Here is a 22,186-nt window from a genome sequence, read left to right as displayed (position 1 = left end):
GCGAGGACAGAGGAGTGGAAGAAACAGAACTGTAAAGTGGGAGGACCGGATAGGAAGAATCTCTTCAGCTGCCCATGCAGAAACGCCAGCCCAGGACTGTGAAATGAAAGAGGCAACCCACAAGTCCGGGACTGGTCCTTGAGACCAAAGTCCTTTGGAAACCGAACAATGGAATGAGCAGTTCCAAAGACCAGAGCCCTAGCAGCTCCACCAAAGGCTGCCCCCTAAGGTGATGACACCAGCAGGAGCTGAACACATTTGGGAGCCTAGCCCCATCGGGATGCTCACCACCATGCCCACAGAAACAACTGATCGAAACTGTTCCCACAAGCGTGACACCAGCATGTGGCCCCTGCAGCCAAGGCAGGAACAAGAGGTGAAGGGCTCCAATGCCGAGCAACTGCGCTGGAAGAAAGGTGCCACAAAACAGACCATGGGAAAAATCGAGCATTGCCATACAGAGCAAGTGCTGCGTCATGGAAAATGAGGAAGAAAACCGCCCGGTTGGTGAAATCCTGAGAGACCTGGGCCCACAGAAAATCACATACCAATAGCCCAGCAAATTACATGGGGGAAGAAAAAAAATCCCTGCATTGAGGAAACTGTCCAGACTACCAGGCACAAAGAAAAGGGAATGAACCCATAAGTGCCCAATGTTCCCATAATAAGCCATATGGGAACACTGGGCATTAATGGGTTAAGAACAATAGAAAATCGGTGAATTTTTGTATTTAAATGGTATTCTTCAAGGAAGACTCTAATCACAGGCCTCTCAAGCAAGGGGGGGGAAAATGGCAGCTTACCTCAAAGGCAGAAGAATAGTGTGTAGCAAGCATGTTTTTCCTAAGGAAAAGAACCCAAAAGGGCAGGTAAACTTGCTCCATGCCACATTCAACCATAAGACTTATCTCTGTTATTTACATAACTTTTATGTGATCAACTCATTTCATTTCTGAGCAGATCCCCCCCCCCCCCCCTTTATGCCTGACATTGTGTTCCGTGTGCAACACGGAACACTTGCTACTGCACTCCTCCACTTTCTTTCACCAACTGCAAACATTAAGTTTTCTTTTTACCCTTTTCCCCCCACCTCCAACTGCATCTCCCATAAAACTTCAACCTAAAATCAACATTAAGTATTCTGCTTCATGCTGTGACAACGTAGTCCAAAATGTCTCCCATATTCACAGTAAATCTTTTCCCCTGAACAGAATCTGATTGTCAAACACTCAGTCTTTCCATAGTACACAACATAATCATATCAGCCCGCCAAGAGACCAAGGACCGGTGGGGGTCCGGGTGCAACCAACATCAAAATGGCCCAGCGTAAAAAACTTGTCAGGCCAGGTCTAATAGGATGTGTCAGTTCAAAGACATCGAAAAAGGGGTCAAATACCAATCGTTCTTCCACACCAAGAAGATGGGCTTTCAGGTGAGCCCAAAATTTATGAATTACTGGGCAGTGCCAGTACATGTGTCCCAGTGTTGCCAAATATGCCTGGCGTGGCCAGTCTGGAGCAACCACCAGTCCTCGATGAAGTCTGCTCAGATGCAGAAGACGCCCGATTAAAGACCCAAGAGAGAAGACGTACAGGAGATCTAACTTCAGCCATGGTTGCAACAGAACGTCCAGTCCTACTGACTCAACCTCTTTTCTTCTGCTGAAGAAGTTGCCCACCACTTTGGCATTCGCCCTGGTCACCATCAGATCCATCTCTGGTGTCCCCCACCCTTGACAGATCAAACAGAATACCTCCATCACCAGTTCCCATTCCGCCGAAGAGGAGATGACGGCTGAGAAAATTCACTTGAACATTGGACTGGCCTATAACGTGAGCCGCTGACAAGCCAAGAAGATGAGTCTCCACCCACTGCAGAAGGCCAGTGGTCTCCGTGGCCAATGCCATGCTCAGAGTAGCACCCTGGCAGTTGATGTAAACCACAGCTGTGGTGTTGTCCGAGAGAACAAACCGCTTGAACTTCCAGGAGCTCCTGAAAGGATCTGAGGGCCTTCACCACCACCCTCAATTCCAGATGGTTGATGGGCCGCGTCGCCTTCACCTCTGGCCAACAGCCCTGTGCCATGCAGTTGAGACAATGAGCTCCCCACCCTGTAAGGCTGGCATCCATAACTACCACCACCCACTGCGGTGATGCCAATGGCATTCCTTTCTGTAGGTTGGTGATACACAGCCACCAGGCCATGCTGTCCCTCACAAGAGGAAGCCAAGGAAGGCGACGTTGATAATACTGGGACACTAGAGACCAGCGATGCAAAAGTGTGCACTGGAACGGGCATATATGAGCCCTCACCTACGGTACAACCTCCAGGCTGTCATCGAACCCAGTAGTTGGACATAATCCCAAGATCGAGGACTCAGATTGCAAGAGGCCATGAACCTGAGAACAGAGCTCGAGTCTCCTGCCTTCTGATAAAACACGTCCCTAAGCCATGTCGAACAGCACCCCCAGATGCTCCAACGACTGGGAAGGAACTAAGTGACTCTTGGGAAAGTTGATCACCCAACCCAGGGACTGTAAGAACGTCAAAATCCATTCGGTGGCCGACCGGCTGTCTTGTTCAGACTCTGCTCGAATCAACCAATCGTCGAGATAAGGATGAACCTTGCTCAATCACCTTTTACTGGAAAAATGCCACAGCGACCACCATTACTTTGGAAAATGTGTGAGGGGCCATAGCAAGCCCAAAGGGCAATGCGCAAAACTGAAAATGACGGCCTAGCACTGCAAACCTCAAAAACCACTGATGGGGAAGCCAAATCAGGATGTGCAAATAAGCCTCTTTCAGATCCAAAACCATGGGAATTTCTCCCGGTTGCACAGACGCCACCACAGACCGCATGGTCCCCATGCAGAAGTGTCACACCCACAGACAACCGTTCACCTTCCTGAGGTCGAGACTAGGTCTAAAAGAACCCTTTCTAGGAACCACAAAGTAAACTGAATAGTGCCCAGTGCACACCTTGGCAGGCGGTACCAGAACTACCGTCCCGATATTTAGCAACGTGGCCTCCACGGCTGCTCTTCTGGCAACTGTGGCACATCAAGATTCCAAAAAAAACATCCGACGGGCGATGCAAATTTGAGCTTGCATCCGTCTTTGAAGAGATCTAAGATCCACTGGTCTGACGTAATTTTGGCCCACTCTTTGTAGAAGAGGGTCAGCTGACCCCCTATGGGAACGACCGAAGAGGGGACCTACAACCCCATCGTTGGGAAGGACGCCCCGGAGCCAGAGGTCTGGTCGCTGCTCCAGAAGTCTGCTTATCATTCTGAAAGGATGACTGCTGCTCAATCTAGGACCCTGGAAAGTCGAACCACGACCAGGCCAATAGCGGTGCCCCTTGTGGAAATGAGGCCTCAAAGAACTTGGTCTCACACTAGACCTGGGTCTATCTTCCGAAGACGCTGGAATTTCGAGTCTCCCAGTCTCCCAAATCTTTCACAGTCTTCTCAAGATATTCGACGAAAAGCAGCTTACCCCTAAAAGGGAGCCTCATAAGGCGCAACTTGGAAGCCATGTCCGCCGACCAGTGGTGCAACCACAACAGTCGGCGGGCCAAAACCACCAGAGCCAGATAACGAGGCCCAACTCCATAGGGTCACCGGCAACCAAAACAAAAGCAGAGTCCTGGTCATGTTCCGAACCCTGCTGAAACCAGGAAAGAAATGCTCTGGCCACAGAAGAACACTTGTAAAGCCAGCGTGAGCAGAGATGAACTCATGAATGGACTCCTGGATCGGGAAGGCCTTAGATGGCTTCCACAGGCTCGCCATCTTAATGTTGACTGAAGAAGTCACTTGCACCTCTGGGTCTGCAAAATTTACGGCCTCCAAGGATTCTAAAATCGACGGCAGCTCATCACGATGAAAAATCTGAACCGCCATTGGAACATCCTGCTCACCTTGGAATTCACCTCCACCTCCTCTAGCCTAGAAGGGCACCCAAAGTCCCCCAAGCCCGCCAAAATGGAAAGCGGAGGAGAATGGGGTCCCAAAGACCCTCCCTCAGGAAAGGAAGCCAGTCTCCTGTGATTTAGGACCGGATCCTCTAATTGGAGAGGTGCCACCAAGTCACCTTAGCTAGCAAATAGTTCCCTGCCCTCCAGACACAGGCAGACTGAGAAAGAGGAGGCTGCACAGAAGCACAGCCTCTATTCATCAAACAGGCTTGATGCAACAACAGAATGTAATCTGGGGGAAAATCCATTCTCGCTATGCCAGCACCTGAAAAAGGGCCAGAGGCTGCCCTTGCACTGCTAGCACCAACGTCAGCAGAACCGGAAGTTCACCTGTGGAAAAAGGCACGGGATTTGCAACTGCCTCAGGCGCAGCCAACAAGGCACATGTGCCAATATCCGATGCACAGGAAGATTCCTCCACAGCCTCAATAGGCCCCTCAGACAGCATCTGAGCACCTAGCTATACAGATGCCCGCTGCGGGAACATCTTTTTACAACTTCCACCACCATAGAGCGGTCGCCCCGCCCGGAGCCGAATGACAAAAAAAAAAAATGAAGACTCACCGGGGCAGCAAACAAATCTATGAAGGTGGCAGCAGCTCTTCAAAGGAAGCCCAAACAGCACTCCCACTTCCCACAGCCTGAAAGTTGCTAACGGAGACTGTTTTCTTTTTTTTTTGCCAGCTGGAAGGTTTTTGGTTTTTTTTTTGTTAAGGCAAAGCAGGGATAGCACCCCAGGGAGCACTCAGGGTGAAACGGGGTAGGACAGGGACTTGGAGACCAACTATGTCCTCAAGGGTGGCACTATCAGCCACATGTCCCCTCACTCAACTTGTCGAACAGCCCAGGAGCCCCCCAAGCAGAATCTAGGAGCTGAAAGGAATCTCTCCACCACCTGCTGGAGATAGAGATATACTGAAGGGATCAGTTGCTGGACGTCCAGGGTCACTGGTTTCTATCTCCACCTGCTGGTAGGCGGATACAATCCACCAGTACCTGGATTCATTTGCTGCCGAGGCTAAGGAAATAGGAGAGATGGGGAGGGTTCAAGACTGGGATGACCATCTCAGGCTAGAAAGAAGGGGATCATATTAGCATGCAAGAAGTTCAAGAGAGTGTAACATGACAACTCTGTTGTGCTGAATTTCAAGGAATGTACTAGGGAAATCTTTGCCAATAAAAGGAAAACTATTGTAGGCAGTTCAGAGGCATGTGGACATGTTCCAAGGGACCTACCCGAGTGCGTTAAACCACACAAAATTATGGTGGATAGGGATGGAGTGAGAGAATTGACAGGCTCCAAAAAAGCCAGAGGTAGCTATCCTCTTCCATAAGTGTTGATGGACCCTGAGGGTCAGTGGCATCACAAGGGCAGCTGACACCCGGGGCGGCGCACCCTCCCCCCCCCCCCCGAGAACATAGCTGGAAGGCGGTGAGGGGCGGGCGGGAGAGCCAATCCGCCGAGTGCACGCCGTTGGGGGGTGTCAGCGCCTCGCTGGTTCCCTGCTCTCTCTGCCCCGGAACAAGCAGAGAGAGCAAGGAACCAGCGAGGCGCCGACACCCCCCCAGCGGCGTGCACCCGGGGCGGACCGCCCCCCACTTCCTACGCCACTGCTGAGGGTAGATCTTTCATAGTGCAAGGGCTATTTTATGGGCAGAGGATAAACATTTTACAATATGTTAGCCCCAACTATAACAACATGTCCTTCAAGAAAATATTGAACTTACTGCAATGCCTTGAGGGAGGATGACCTTATCCTACAAGATCATATAGCAGACTGAAATCATACTCAACTGGATATATCTCACAGTCCTAATAATTAGTACCTGAAGTCTAGCAAAGGGGTCCATTTTCTGTGCAATATATTCGCCTTGACGTGTGTATTCTTCATTCCTTTGGGTGCAAGACCAGCCAAATATCCAGCAAGAGCATACACTAGTCTCTCTTGAAATCAATTACTTATATCTAGCCCCATAATCTCACTGAAATAAAAACCAATTTCACATTGCTTCTTTTATTATGTATGTTAAAGCTCAATGCCCATTATTCATATTCGGCCAAATAGTTAAATATGCTATACGGTACAGCACTAGTTCAAACGTTCCAGCTTAACAAAGAATCTCTAGCCAGAGTAATCTGACCCTTCAAGCTCTCCGTAGGCCACTGGGTCTGCTGAAGCAGAGCAGAGCATGGCCACCATGCTCCTTTTCCATTTAACCTTCCCAAGCAGAAGACATCAATAAACTATCTTACCTCAGGCCATCCTGCCACCTGGACAGCCATCTCACTATCCCAACCCCCCTAGGAGTTAAAAGCAATGCTTCCTCTTCCCCTCTTCTGATTCAGGACAGCCCCCAGCAGGGGTACTACTGTCGGTCCTCAAGGTCTGCAACCCAGTCAGGTTTTCAGGATTTTTCCAATGAATATGAATTAAATCTATTTACATACAATGGAGGCACTGCATGCAAATAGATCTCATGCATATTAAATGGGTAAATCCTGAAAACCCAACTGGGGTGTAGCCCTTAAGGACCGACATCTAGCCTAGCAGTCTTCAAATTCTTCCTTCTAAGCCAGTGGTCTGGAGAATGAAGGTGACAAAGCAGGGTCCACATATTTCACCTCCCCCTCCCCCCCCCCCCCCCCCCCACACAGTTGACTTGTCAGCAGTGAAACTTGCCTCCCCTGCATGAGACACTGCACGGGCTGAGGAATACAAGGCACAAAATGCAAAGTTTGAGACACTTGCAGTTTCCCACTGGTGGTTCACTCCTCACAACACAGGCTGCTGGATAAAAAGTCCCATTCTTACTGGCATACTTCCCCTCTAACATCCTTTTCACCTTGGGACTCCAGACAGAAATAGGGGAGGAACTGTACAGAGAATCTTCTGAGACCAAGGAGGGCGGGTAGGCTGGGAAAGGGGGAGAAACAAGAAACAAAACAAAAGGGATTACTATGGGCCCTTACCACCCCCAATATGGGCCCTGTGGGACCTCCCTATTGAGATAATAGAAGTGTTTCAGGACTGGGGCCCATAGGCCAGAGCCTAAGATCCTCATGGCTTAATTATGGTAAAGGTCTATAGACCAGCCATTCCCCAACCCAATCCTCAGGGCACACCTAGTCCCATCAGGTTTTCAGGATATTCACAATGAATGCATGCAAATGTAGCTCATGCATAATTGAGATAATGCATACGGATCTCTTATATGCATATTATGGATATCCTGAAAACCTGAAGGGACTAAGTGGGACTAGGTGTGCCCCAAGGACTGGGTTGGGAATGGCTGCCATACACGATACCCAAGAGTAACATCTACACCAGGCCTTTCCAAGTTCAGTCTAAGGGCTGCAAGTAGACCAGGTTTTCAGAATAACCTTTTTGCCACTGCTCCCACTAACTAACTTTTAAGCAGCCTTTACATCTTTAGTGTAGTGCAGTGGTTCCCAGACCTGGTCCTCCTGGAGACATTCCAGTCAATCAGGTTTTCAGGATATCCACAATGAATGTTCATGAGAGATTTACATGCACTTTCTCCACTGCATGCAAAATTCTCATGAATGTTCATTGTGGGTATCCTGAAATACTGACTGGCTGGGATGTCTCCAGGACCAGATTTGGGAACGACTGGTGTAGTGTCTGGTTTAAGATGTGCAAATTTCTTTAGTTAAGGGAGGAGGGGCAGGGGGATTTACTTTGGGTTGGTTCAATATATTTTCATTACTACTATTACTTTTTTTCATTTCTTGTTTATGTCAAGATTTAATAGCAGCTTGGCTTGGTAATATTGTTTTTAGTTTGGTCTGTTTGCTCAGCATTGGCTTTTAAGGGGGTATATAAAACATTCTGGATGATACTGCCTGTTATGTATATTGTCTTTGGATTATTCATTTGTGTGTTCTGGAATTTTCAATAAAAGATTGAATAATAAGAATTTCACATGTTAGTGCCAGAAATAAAAGAATGGATGCACGGATATTGACTTTAGAGACCCAGTTAAAAAAAAAAAAAAAAAAAGAGAAACAGCAATATATTTGCAATCCCACCAGAAATCACTGTGACACAGTGTTAACGACTCAGATAGCACTTAACACCCTTATACATGAGTGCGTCTCCTGCCATGTGTTGTATCGGAAACAAATCCCATAGATATAACAAATCTGGGAAGCTTCTAGCACATGTTGTGAAAACCTTGGGAGGGTCATGGGTGGTCTCCACTCTCAAGGATGGCACTGGTAAACTGGAGAACAACAGGGAGGCCATTGCTCAGATCTTCTGATTATTTTCAGCAATTATACAAAGAGGGCCCCCCAGGTGTCGTATCTTGCCATTGCCACGTGTTTTTTTGTTTTGTTATAAAGTGCACTCCATTTAAGTGCACAGACTGCATGCCGTACTTCGGCCCCGTTTTTGGCACCATCAATTTCTATGGGGACAAACTTCGGCTTAGCGCACCACTGATAAGTGCAAGATTCGCTTATATGCATGGTTCAAGACCGCTCCTCTGCAGGAAAGACTCCACATAAGCGCACACATGGAATATGGAAGCCGATGGCACGTGACAACCAACGAGATTTGAAATTTACTGCCTCTAACTGCCACAGGCAGAATAAGCGAAAGAATACTGTTAGAGCGTGCACAGAGGTCGTCGTCATCATCATTGCGACGGAACTGTAACACTGGCTGAACGAATAGAAGTTCTTAAAAAATTAGAAAACAAAAGTCAAGCATCTGTTGCTAAAGAATATGGTGTCAATCCCAGTCAAATTTCACGTGTCTTGAAGCAGAAAGACCAGCTTCTGGAAGACTGGCAAAACAATACAAATCCACAACGGAAATTAAAACAGGCGGGAAAAGCTGAGGAGGTAGAAGATGCTCTTCTTTGGTGGTTTTCTCGAGTCAGGAGCAGTTTCCTGTCAGTGGTCCACTGCTTATGGAGAAAGCTAATCAGCTAGCTGAAAGTCTTGGACTAACTGAATTCAAAGCCACTGTTGGATGGTTGGAAAGATGGAAGGAAAAGAACAGCATAAGATTCAAGAAACAGCATGGTAAGAAACAAGACGCTGATGACTTTAGTGCTGAAAATTGGGTTGTTTCAGTTCTTCCTACCATCTTGAACGAGTTTGCACCTCGTGACATTTTCAATGCTGACGAAAATGGTCTCTACTGGCGAGCAATTCCTGATGGAACACTTGCATGCATTCAAACATGCCGAAACTACTGGAGGTAAAACATTGAAGGACCGACTAACAATCATCCTCTGCTGCAATATGGATGGGAGTGAGAAGTTGGAACCCCACCCCCACCCCGTCACTGGAAAGAGCAAACAGCCCTGTTGCTTCAAGAAAGTTAAGCGACATCCTGTGTCATATGAGGCTAACACAAATTCATGGATGACAGGAAATTTGGAAGCAGTGGCTAAAGAAGTTAGACACTAGAATGTGGGCACAAAACCGTCAGATCCAACCTATGGATCAGAGCATAATAGCCAATTTCAAACAACATTATCGGGCTCTTGTGCTACGTTGTCTGATGAGCGTTATGGATGACCTGACTGGCAAGGATAAACGTGCTGTTGAACTGGCTCGTAATCTATCACTGTTGGATTCCCTACATATGCAGAAAGAAGCCTGGAATCATGTTACACAGGCAACCATTGTGAACTGCTACAAGCGGGCAAGCTTTGTTAAGGATGTGGAGGGGGATGCAGCTGTTGCAAACGTGTCAGATGAAGAGGTTATTGACATACCAGCCGGTGTTACTGAAGAGGAGTTCCATCGCTATGCAGCTGTTGATTACGATCTACAAACAGCTGAAGACAGCACATGCTGATGAAATTCAACAACCTCCTCCTGTCACTTTTGCAAGGGCGCTGGAGAGTCTCAACACCGTGCAGTCCTATCTGGAGGCCACTGGATGTCAGTGCTATGACAGTTTTTACCGTCTGGCAGATATAGTCTGTGGAACTCACAGACCCAAGAGTGTACAGAGGACTATAACTGATTACGTCAAGTAAAGCCTAATGTCAGTTACCTGAGACTGTATACTGTATGTACGTATAATAATAAACAGTACTGTACATATGTTTATCAGATGTCAAGCTTCTTTGGGTCACAACAGTTAAGTGCACGCTCTGGTTAACTGCATGCATGTCTTTGGTCCCAGACCCTTGCACTTAAGCAGATTGCACTGTATATATATATATATATATATATATATATATTTTTTTTTTTTTTTAACAGTGAGTCTGCCTACTTTCATGCCTAATCTAGTAGGCCATTTAAATGCTCCCTTGCAGGCCAAAGAGCTTCAGTCAGCCATCAAGGCTTCAAAGTCCTACAAAGCCCCAGCACTGGATGGGTATACAGGGGAATTATATAAACTGCTGAGGCCCTTGCTTTCTTATTACAAGGAGGTAATTAGGAGTCATTTTCCTCCACATGCTAATGCTGCCCTTATCACCCTGATACCTAAGCCGGGTTGCCCTGCGGACCAGCAGGCGGCCTACAGGCCCATGTCCCTCCTTAATGTGGGGGCCCTTAAACTTTTGTCCAAGGTGTTGGCAGATCAGCTTGCTGATGTATATTGCCTGTAGTAGTGGGAGATGTGCAAGTTGGGTTTGTGAGGGGTAGGCAATCAGTTCTCAATGTTCGCAAAGTGTTATTGGCCATATTTTATTGTCAGATCTCTGAAACTGCAGACCCTCATGGTCAGTCTCTATACCAAAAAGGCTTTTCACAGAGTGGGCTGGCAATTTCTTTTTCAGGTCTTGAGGTATGTGGGTTTGGGGGCTGGTTTCTGGATGCTATTCTCTCTGTACTCAAACCCTTTTGCCCACATTTCGGTTAATGGGGTGAGGACTTCACCTTTCCGGATTCTTAGAGGAACAAGGAAGGTTTGCCCCATCACCTTTATTGTTCATTTTAATATTAGAACTGCTTTTGTGTTTTATTAACCACAGAGATGATATTGGAGGAGTACATATGTACGGGGAACAGATCAAGGCGATTGCTTTTGCTGATGACCTATTGGTGGTGTTAACTGACCCACAGAGGTCCTTCCATCAGCTGCTTGTTTTGATCAGAATACAGAGCTCTTTCTGGATTTGGCTTAAATCTTCATAAATCTAAAGCAATGCTGCTTTTAACAGAAGTTCGCTCTGGTTGGGCTGGGGAGTTCCCCCTACCTGGGGAAGGCGGGGTCCTCAAATACTTGGACTGTCCTTCTTCCTGTTGTTTTGACCATAATGCATGATATTAATGAACACCACCCAATTAGCATTGTTCAACACTTGAATGTTTAGAAGGCATACCCCTCCCTTTCACTGTGGGTAAGATACATCCGTATAATATGCCGTCTTCCAAATGTTGCCCCTTTATTTACATACATCAGATGAACAAAAAATGCATAGATAGAGCCTTGCAATGTTATCCTTGGGGAGGTAAGAGGCCCCGATTGCCCTCAGCTGTTTTACATAAGCCAAGAGCACCAGGGAGGGGGGCATGGGTCTGTTGGACTTGAGTAATTTGACTGTGGCATGCAAAAAAAGCAGATCGTGTAGAAGTGGAATATCAGTGGATCACGTTTTGAAATCTCTGACTCAGCTGTTTTTTTCTAAACCAACCCTTGATGCATGGGTTTTTTCCAAACCAACCCTTGATGCATGATTTCTACATTTTGCCTTATATTTGGCAACAAAGGATTTTCTGTATAGCCCCTGAAGCAGCCCAGTTGGGCGAAACACGGCCTGTGTCGGGCTGTTTGTACTCATATAAATATTGTTGTATTGTTTAAATAAATTGCATTTCATTTCTACACGATCTGCTTTTTTTGTTTTCCATCTTGGAGTTTGCAGACCGTCTGCCTTCGTGCTTTCTTGGATTTGACTGTGGCATGCATCTTCTTAATGACTGGTTTTGCAACCAATCCTATTTATCGCTGACAGCTCTGGAAACAAAACTTGCAGGGAGGATGCACTTCAGCTGACTGCTTCATTCCAGGGGAGACTATCCATCTTTGATAATCTACCCTTATCTGGTTACTTACAGGACTGTGGCCCAGATGCATCAACCATACATAAAAAAATCTAAAACGTAAAAGTACTTACCGAATTTGAAAAAAAAACGAAGAATGCACCAAAAAAACAAGTCGCACATGTTCGGTGCGGTATTGTAAAGTACAATGCATTACAGATTCATTAAACTGGTGTAATCCCAGTCGGTAATCGGCCCCTAAAGCATGCGCAGAGCAGCCAAGCGCTATGCTGGCTGCTCTGCGCATGCCACAAACGTCAAAAACAAAAAAAAAAACACAAACACACGGCTCCCCGCTTCCCTCTGCATAAAATAGAAAATGAAAACAATCAAAAAAGGATCGGGAGGGGGCAAAGGCGCTCGTCAGGAGCTTCCTGTATGGACGGCCTTGCCCCCCCCCCTCCCCCGCCCGAGGTCACCGCTGCTCCCCGCTTCCCCCTGTATTAAATAAAAAATCAAAACAAAAATCAAACGTTTAGCAGCCCCGGCCCCCCTCCTTTCCTCTCTCTCTTTCTCCTTCTCCCACAGCTCCACCTCCTCAATCCTCCGCCCCCGTGCCCCGCCCCCCTGAGGTCGTCGCCGCCGCTCCCGCCCTCCATCGGACCCCCCCTCCGCCTTACCGGGCCCGCGCAGCACCTCTCACCTCTGTGTGAAGGCGCTGCACGGGCAAGAAGACCATCTGATCACCGCGAGTCTTCAGGACGTCTCCTTTCCTGACCTGGGCCTGCCCCCGTCTGACGTAAGTAACCTACGTAGGTTAGTTACGTCAGACGGGGGCGGGCCCAGCTCAGGGAAGAAGGAGAGACGTCCTGAAGAAGACTCGCGGTGATCAGATGTTCTTCTTGACCGTGCAGTGCCTTCACACAGAGGTGACAGGCGCTGCGCAGGCCCGGTAAGGTGGAGGGGGGGTCCAGTGGAGGGGGGAGCGGCGGTGGCGACGACCTCAGGGGAGCGGGGCGGCAAGGCCATCATACAGGACGCTCCTGATGAGCGCCTTTGCCCTCCCCCCATCCCTTTTTGACTTTTTTTTCATTTTCTATTTTATGCAGAGGGAAGCGGGGAGCCACGTGTTTGTGTTTTTTACCTCACTTTTGTTTTTAAACATGCCAGCTTGGATTTTTATGCTGCAGGGGGAAGCAGGGAGATGACAGCTCAGGCCTTAACGATAGCATTGACCTCACGTTAAATTTATCACGGTAAATGATTCGGTGCAATCGTCGGTATGGTTAGTGCATCCCGAATTGTCCACATTTCAATGGTAGTTACTCGTTTGCATTCCGTTTTCGTTAGCTGCTAGCGTCGTCAGAAAATGGCCTTTAATGCATGCTACGGTTGAAAATTTCTTCGTTAAAGGGTCATTAAGGTTTAGTGCATCTGGGCCTGTGTGACATTGGATCTGTCGCAGGTGTTACCTCCCCTCCCCCTTCTTATCCATCTGTGATAACCTGGCATTTGCTCTGGGCATGTTTTCTGAACCCTTTTGTTGCTGGTGAGCAGCTTGGCTTCAATATGTTTTTCATGTGATCTCAGAAGGTAAATTGAAATCTTTTGTGGATTTACAAACAGCTTATACCTTTTGGGACTCTCACAAGTTTGCTTATGAGCACTATGTGGTGGGCTTACCCTGGGAAGATCTTTGTGAGGATGTGCAGGAGACTTATCTACAGCACTCACTTGAGTCTCAATTGAAAGTCTCCTTGGCATTCATCATCACTATCTTCAGGAGACCATAGAAGACATTGCTTATACACACCTTGCGGAGGCATGGTCACAAGATCTGCGAAGTGTACAGTGTTCACACTGTGTCCAAAAATGCTCAGCATTGGGAGATTCTGTACAAATTTGCCTTGCATTTGTATATCTTCCCACACTGGGCTTGCAGAGCGGGTCTGGTGCATGTGACGGAGTGTCCCAAGTGTCATTCTACATTGGTAGACTTGGGTCATATATGTTCTGGATGTTTCCTTTGGTTGATGCCTTCTGGAAGTGTCTGCCGACTCACATTTCTCCACTTTGGCTCACACAGATTGCCCAACATCCTTTGATGCTTTTTGGCCATTTTGACTTTGAACACCCAGTCCCGAGTGGATTGCGCAGGTTTCTGAAGCGAGCTATGTTGTTGGCTTTTAAGACAATTCTGCATGCTTGGATATGACCAGAGGCACCCTTCTTGCAGACCTGTCAAGTATCCATGCTTACTCTTTGGCACTTGAAGCAACTTGCCATACAGGACTTTCAGTCACCTGAGCGGTGGATTTCAAAAGACTTAGGACAGATTCTGGACCACACTCACACCATGAGCTCATAGCCGTTTGCTTAATTTATAGGGTCATATTTCACCATTCATTTTTGCTGAGGGGTTGGGAGGTTATGGGGAATAGTCTTAAGGAATAAAATTGAAAAACTTTTTTCTCTTTTTCCTGTTTTATTGCATTGTGTGCACTAGTTCTATACTGTTTGTAGTTCGCCTTTGCATTGAAATTGCAACAACAATAGATATAGTGGGCATGCAAATCTCTCATCCATATTAATTAACTTTGACTTTCCCCAGTAACTCTGATTATTTTGAATATTTAACAATTCTTTATTTGGGGTAGGATTCACATTAATTAGGAATATCCTGAAAACCTGACTTTTTTTGGCCCTCAAAGACTGAACTTGGCCAAGCCTGCTCTAGACAATGGTTCAGTTTATATTTGATATACCACAAAAGTTTAAAAAAAAAAAAAAAAAAACCAACCTAAACCATCAGGGAACCATACAGACAGGTACGTGTGCTCTCTGTGTTCTTACTTGTTGGAAGGAACTGGCATTTTCCTCCTGCTCCTCTGAACCTCCAACTCAGCTGGAATGATGGTTGCAATGTACCATTATGACTGAAATTCTTCTCCTTATTTTATATCCCTTCCCAGCTTTGGTCATGCAAGTCCTCTGCCCAGGGCCATCAACAGGGCTCCTTCCAGTTCTCCTTATTTTATATCCCTTCCCAGCTTTGGTCAGGCAAGTCCTCTGCCCAGAGCCATGCAGTCTATCCAGTCACTAGATAACTTTTGATAACTGGACTCCCCATTTTCAGTATTTGCAAATCCAGCCTCTGCAGCATCCCTTGCCGGGCTGGGGAGTGGAAAACCTGAACAAGAATCTAACCCAGATCACAGCAACAAGCAATACTACCATGGAATCACCAGAGTGACCCACTCTGCAGTCTTTAGTAGTAAAATAGTAAAGAATAGTTTTAATTACCATCTATTCCTCCAATTACATGGCCAGACACGTAGAAGATAAAGATTCAGAATCTAGTACAATCAAAAATTTCTTAACTTTACGTGTCTGAGAAGCAGTGAAAGGATAAGTCAATATGTATTTATTTCTACTGCTCAAAACTAAACATCGTCAATATGTAAATAACTCCATTCGCCTACCCATACACCAGCAATAAAGATAAGTATCGCCTCACTGTAAAACTACAGTATTTAAAAGAGAAATTTCTAGAGTACCTCAAATATAACATTCTTGTCCCCAGAGGGCTTACAGTCTAAATTTCCACCCAATACAACAGAAGGGAGAAGTTACTACCCATGGTCAAAAAGAACTAGTGGGATTGGAATCTTGGCTTCCCTATTCATCCCTTTGCTCTAACCACTATGCTACTTCTCCACTTCTGATCCTAGCACCTAATCTTACTTGTCATAGATTCCACAGAAGCGGAAAGCTGGCTATGAATAAGACAAAAAGGGTTTTTAAATAACTAGGCCACAACTCACTAAGACGATGGGTATTATAAATGGACAAAGTGATTCTTCTGTATATAGAACATTAATAGCAAAAAAGATCCTGGATCAATTTGTAATTTGTCATTCTCTACTTGTTACAATATAGTATACTAGCAAGATGGTAAAGATTTTTCATTTGTAATCAAACATTTTGATTGCCCTGATCCTACTCATCACATTGGACAAAAAAAAAAACAGATTTTTCCGTATGTGGCCAGTAAATTTTGGAATGATACTTGCAGAAATTTCAGTACTGTTCACTAATTTATACCTCTTTGAGAGGCTGGGGGAGAACATATTAAAAGAACAAAAGACAGCTTACAGCAGTAATAAACAACACATGAATATAAAATAAATCCAGTTGCCAAAGCCATTTAAATCAAGTCTTTAAGTAGTATATCAAAATTATCAAAACCTTAGACAGCAAGCATCACTGCACTATACTTATAATGATCACACCAATTTTACAATGGATGTCAGGTGTAATACTCAAACTAGATCACAAAGTAAAGAATATTTCCTGTAAAAGGTTTATTGGTTCTTTCCATTTCCAGTCTTAAGCATGGAAAGCACAAAAAAGACACTTTAACATTAGAAACATTGAAACATGACAACAGATAAAGGTCATATGACCCATCCAGTCTGCCCATTCTCTGTAACCCCTAATTCTTCCTGTTCCTAAGCGATCCCACATGCTTATCCCATGCCTTTTTAAATGCTGGAACAGTCCTAGACTGCATCACCTCCACCAACCACCCTTTCTGTGAAATAGTACTTCCTTAGGTTACTCCTAAGCCTAGTCCCTCTTAACTTTGTCATATGCCCCCTCACTCCAGAGCTGTCCTTCATTTTCTGTTTCTCTTCAAGAAGCAGTTTCTTTAAATCTTAAACCAGTAAATTTGGCTGTCACATTGTTACAGGGTGAAACCACAGCCAAGGACGACAAACATTAATAAAATCTGTAAATCACATTGAACTCAAACCCATTTTCAGGATAACATGCGATATAAAATGTCATAATAATAATAAAACCTAAGTTCCAACTATTGCAACATCAAACTGAGCATCTGTTGAAATTAACGTGGAACTTCTATAATTAAGAAACAATTTGTGGTACAAAAGGCAAAGATCAAGTATATATTATACAGACTTTCAAACAACAGATTAAAATAAACCTTTAGGTGACTGAAATAAATGCTTTAAACACACACACACAGAGGAGAATAATAAATGAAGATCTTCAGCTGAAGAAAGCTCAGTAACACTACAGCATACAATGAACTGTCATGACTGGTTACTTCATTTAGATACAAAAGAGTATATATGAAATACTGATAGTGACAAACCAGAATGGCTTAGCCAAATATTCCAACTGTATTGTTAATATTAAGGAAATAAGAATACAGTAAACTAATATTCCAAAGTACAAGAACTGTGTACACAGCAGGCTATGGAATTGCAGATTTGCATACCAGCCACCAGGGTAGTCAAAGACAAGAACAGGAATCACCCATTTGTGGTCAGTATTGAAGGAGATGGGTGTGCCAAGACTCTTGGATGAAAAGCACCACAATAATGTCATTCTTTGATCAAGTACTCAAACATATGTTTAAAAAATGGGTACAAATTCATCCTCCTCCTGGAATACTTTCTTCTATGTTCAAGGGCATACTGCAGGTGGGAGAACAGTCACTAAATGTAAATGAGAAATAAGATGTGACTTATATACTCAAGGATTAAGGAAAAAGGTAATATTTGCATTTAGAAAATGCATGTTAATGGCATGACAGTTCTGAGGTGCACTTTTAACAATCATAGCTCTCTAATGGACGACGCCTATAGAAGGGTAAGTAATCAGTGCCAATATGCAATTTTTTGAATATAAAAACTGGAGATACAGGCCTAACCAGTAATAGAGAAATGTATGCATTTCTGCCCTAAGTGAAGTGGTGTTTCTAGAATGAAAGCCCATGTAATCAAGCCAGGATTCCCCCCCCCCCCCCCCCAACAGAAGTCACCACCACATTATCATCTTCATTTCTATACAAAACAAAGTATTCGGTGTGCACAATGGTTAGGGTGCAATAAAAGCAATATCAAAATAAGAAAAGTAATCCATGGTCTAACAAAGTTAAGCAAATTACAGTATTATGTAAAAAATACTATGACTTTGGAATAGGATACCAGAGACAAGCACTGCATTCAACTTTTTACCAAACACCATCTAACCTTTGTACGTTTAATCAGGTAGAATGCTAAACATACTTGAAGTACTACTACTACTTAACATTTCTAGAGCGCTACCTCAACTAATGAGATTAAAATAGTGAGCTTATGGAAGGGATATTTACATTTAAAACAACTAGGGGGGAAGGGACAGGTAAAGAGTTATACAAATAGGAACAAAATAAATAATGGCTTCAGATTTTTGCATCAAAGAAATAGTACTGGCACAGAACATCCAAAACTCACATTTGACAATAGGCAAATTTTTTTATTTGGAGACAGTAATAAAAAAAAAAGGTTGACTTCAGTTTGAAAACTGTCTTGGTTGACTGCGGCCCCTCAACCAATGCAAAACAACAAATCTGCTGGCAAGCAGTGTACTACCTGCACCTCCACATAAGGTACACGTATTTCATCTTCTAGGCACTACATTTCTTCCCTAGGTCAAAAATCAGGTACAAAACCCGTCCTACTATCAGGAGCGACAATCAATTCCCAAGTGACTGCCACTATGGGGAACGTGCACGGGTGTTCGGAAGCGCCCACTTCCTACCGTTCCAAGACGATCGTGATCTAATATACTTGGACAAACGCTGTGAGCTAGGCTACCCAACCCAGGCAAAGCCATCTCTCACTTTGGCAAGGGAAGCGTCTCCGAATGCACGCGCAAACCGGTTCCCCACGCCTCCCCAGTATCTTCACTCACACCTGGTATAGAAAGAACCTTAACATAACAACACAAACCACGCCCCGCCCCCATCCGCCTTCCTCGTCACGTTCCACTGTGTACATTGCCCGCCTCAGCATACGACGTGCTCCGCTCAAGCATTCTGCCTCATGTTTTGACGTCACTGCAACGTAAAGAACGAGTTGCCCCAAGGGGTGGGGAAAGAAAACAGCAAAAAGACTCCGAGGACTTGCCTGCCAGCGACGTCACAACAACAGAGCAGACTAAACCCGGCTCTGCCCCTAAACCCGGAGTCGACCCGTCCTCTTGCATTAACCTGTTGCTCTAGAAAATGCCGAGCAGGCAAAGGCAGCTATGAGAGGCGGGGCCAGTAGAAGCAGCAGCCATGCTGTTTCTGGCTGCAACCAGGATAAAGCTATTATTCACTGCAATTCCGCCCTGCCACGCACATGCAATATAATTTTTTAAAGACATGCAGCAGCTTGCATCCTTTCGTTCTTTCCGAAGCAACTCTGCAAAATTTAGTAAAGGTCGTGCTCTTGCAAACAAGTGTCCTTTTCCAATGACTACCACATTTCTTCTAGTTCCTAGACTACTTCAAATCAACTGCAAGGTAATTAAGAGGATGTTGCATTGTTTATTTATGGAAACCTAAAGACTTGAGAAGGGGGGTAATTAAATTTTCAAGCACATCTCAATTTTCTTGATTAAAAAGTTTTTTTAAAAAACATATTCAAATTATAAGATACGTTTTCTTAAAACCTGCAGCGTTTTAAAACTACTAATCTGCTTCCTAGTTCAAATTCCTCTGCAATGCGGATGCATTTTTAATTCGTTGTTCTTGAGCACTTAAATATTCGGCTGGATTTTTAATTAAAAATCTGTCGTAAACCATAACCTACTCGTAGTATTTTAGCCTAATATTTAGTTTTAAAAAGCTACACAATAATACTATCCACGAATGATCACCCTTTATCTCCCTTCCCTCCCCCCCCCCAAGAAGGAAAAAAACCTCAAGAATCTATCTCCCCCCCCCCCAAAAAAAAAAAAAAAAAAAAAACAGAGATAGTAATTACCTACACAGAATCCAAGTTTCCAACTACATTGGTCAAGACCCCAATTCAAATATAGCAAAGAGTGAATTGTTAAATAAGAAACCATTTTCTCCAACAACAGGAAACCAAATCGATCAAAGCTACCCAAGTGTGTGTGTATAAATATATATATTATATAATTTCAGAATCTTCCCAATGCAGCACATCGTGGATATTTTTAACTGTTTACAAACTGATTAATGTATTCTGGACAGAAAAATTACCAAAACACCGCCGAGTCAAGAAAATGGCCCTAGGCAAAACAGAATTCTTCCCAAATTTAAGACGCCCATCTGAATTTGAAATACTTACAAACTGAAATAATCGATGAATAGATATGACAATCCACCAAAAAATGCATTCAGATGTAACATGATCTTTTAACTGGGTTTGTATTACACGGCACATAAGCAGGCGATCACATAAATTAGATCTGATGTGGTAGTACATGGAACAGATCGCCATAATAAGACGCTCGAAATCAACTTAAGAGTACACATCCACCATTTAAAAAACCGCATATACACACAAAACATACATCTCTATATTTGCATGTAAAATGCAATACAAATATTCGCTACAAAGAAGTCGATTTCAGCTATAGTACTACAGGCATGGTTCATCGAAAATTTTGGTTTTCATCTGAAGTATATTGTACGATTATGTCATTTAAGGTCACTGTATTTATCACTACACCAGTCTTATTTTATTCAAAACTCTGTCGGGAAGAGGGGTGTCTTAAAATCTCAACAAAACAGGGGTTCCTAGAAAAATCTACTTAAACCTTTTAGTTAGATACATTTAACTTGCACAACTAACACAACTGAAATTTAAAGAGCACTTACGTATTTCTTTTGAATTATGTTCCTCTTGGGTCTTTCCTTGCTCATTCTGATATCCAGGTTTGGTTTGCAAAAGGGGACAATTGCCTCATGAATTATAGTCAGTCACAAAATTGCAAACAAAAAAAAGGTTGTTTTTTTAAATAGCAGCTGTAGCTTGTAAATGCGGCTGTCTTTCTCTCAAAACAGATTCGCTGTCAAATAATCCGAAAATGAGTGACGGGTGGAAGAAAAACAAAACAGACGAATTACAAAAAAAAATCACTTTAGTGAAACATTCATAATGGAAATTTCACCCTCAACAACAACAAAAAAAAAAAAAAAACGACGCCCAGCGTATTCCCTTTTTTTCCACCAAAATTACCCAAACAATATAAAGGTCCTCAGTGTGATCTGTAGCTACATCTTGAAAAAGAAAGCTATTTCAAGGTAAGGATAAATAAAATGTTCAAAGTCACGTTTGCGCTGCTGTAGCACTGAGACAAGCAGAGTCAACTCTACCAGTTCTGAGGTCCGCACCGTGTCTCGATCTCTTTTTTTTCCCCTTTTTTTTCCAGTTCCCAGCCAATGAGAGCAACTCCACGGGAGCAACTTTAAATGGACTGCTTTTATAAAAGTTGAGGCTACTGCACAATTCCAAAACCACACACCAGGAGAAAAACGTGCTCTCTTTCCGAGGTTTTCACCTGCAGCTAACCGAGCCGAAGATGCCCCATACGTGGAGGGCCTGTACACGGAAGCTTTCCTTTACACCGACTTCAGCCGACCGAGTGTAGGTTAGGGTTTTAATCCACAACAAGAACGAGCTCCACAAATTACGACGCTCCCTAAACTGGACGGGCACGCTCTTTCTCTCTCCCCGCCTCTTCAAGTCCCTCCTCCCTCGCCTTTGGTGTTGCCTTCTTCTCTAAACTTTAGCTTTCTGCCTGCTGTTTATAAATACGTTTGCAGTTCATTTGGAAAACGTTTCAAGCTCTAAGGCGCTGCCGTTTAGCCACATACGTTCGTTAACACCGACCGAACCCCTTGTCGTGCTGCTGTTTGAAGAATGGTCTTTGCTCTCTGGAAGTTGTAGTTTCTGTAATTCAAAATGGCTAGCTCAGCAGGACAACTAGACTACAACTCCCAGGATGCCTCGTGGCTTCAGTCACGTTCTCTCCACATCCCCCATCCCCCAATTCACTAGGCTCAGAGTCTAGTTGATGCCATTGGCTGCGCATGAAGTCCAGGGCCGCGGTTGCTGAGGCGGGTGGGTGGGAGCACGCGTGCGCGTTCGCGCGGTTGATTGTGCTCGCGCCAAGGGATTAAGAACGTCGCGACGGAGGGGGGACTGGGAGGAGTTGCGCATGGAACGATTTGACTGTTGTGCTGGGGAGGGGAGGAGTGGCATGCATGACTCCGTACTTAGAAGTAGATAATTACTGCAGAAATCAGAAATGGCATGTAAATAAATGTGTTAGGGATTCCTCTTCTCCCCCCCCCCAAGAGGCATTACCTAATAGTGCACGTTTTGCAGAAAAGGTTTGTTTAACGAGCGGCCTG

At 44.6% G+C, this 22,186-nt stretch overlaps 1 protein-coding gene across 1 annotated transcript in view; it reads right to left on the bottom strand.

Annotated features, from left to right (window-relative positions):
- The window catches only part of JARID2 (jumonji and AT-rich interaction domain containing 2), a 538,197-nt gene extending 516,530 nt beyond the window's left edge, over nucleotides 1-21,667 (bottom strand). Inside the window, 1 exon segment of the mRNA XM_030211245.1 lies at nucleotides 20,648-21,667. Coding sequence (XP_030067105.1) covers nucleotides 20,648-20,692 — 45 coding nt within the window. The 5' untranslated portion in view covers nucleotides 20,693-21,667.
- Nucleotides 21,668-22,186: the final 519 nt, after the last annotated feature.

The sequence above is a fragment of the Microcaecilia unicolor genome, chromosome 1, assembly GCF_901765095.1.
Source record: "Microcaecilia unicolor chromosome 1, aMicUni1.1, whole genome shotgun sequence".
Classification (NCBI taxonomy): domain Eukaryota; kingdom Metazoa; phylum Chordata; class Amphibia; order Gymnophiona; family Siphonopidae; genus Microcaecilia; species Microcaecilia unicolor.
This window is presented reverse-complemented; position numbering and strand designations above follow the sequence as displayed.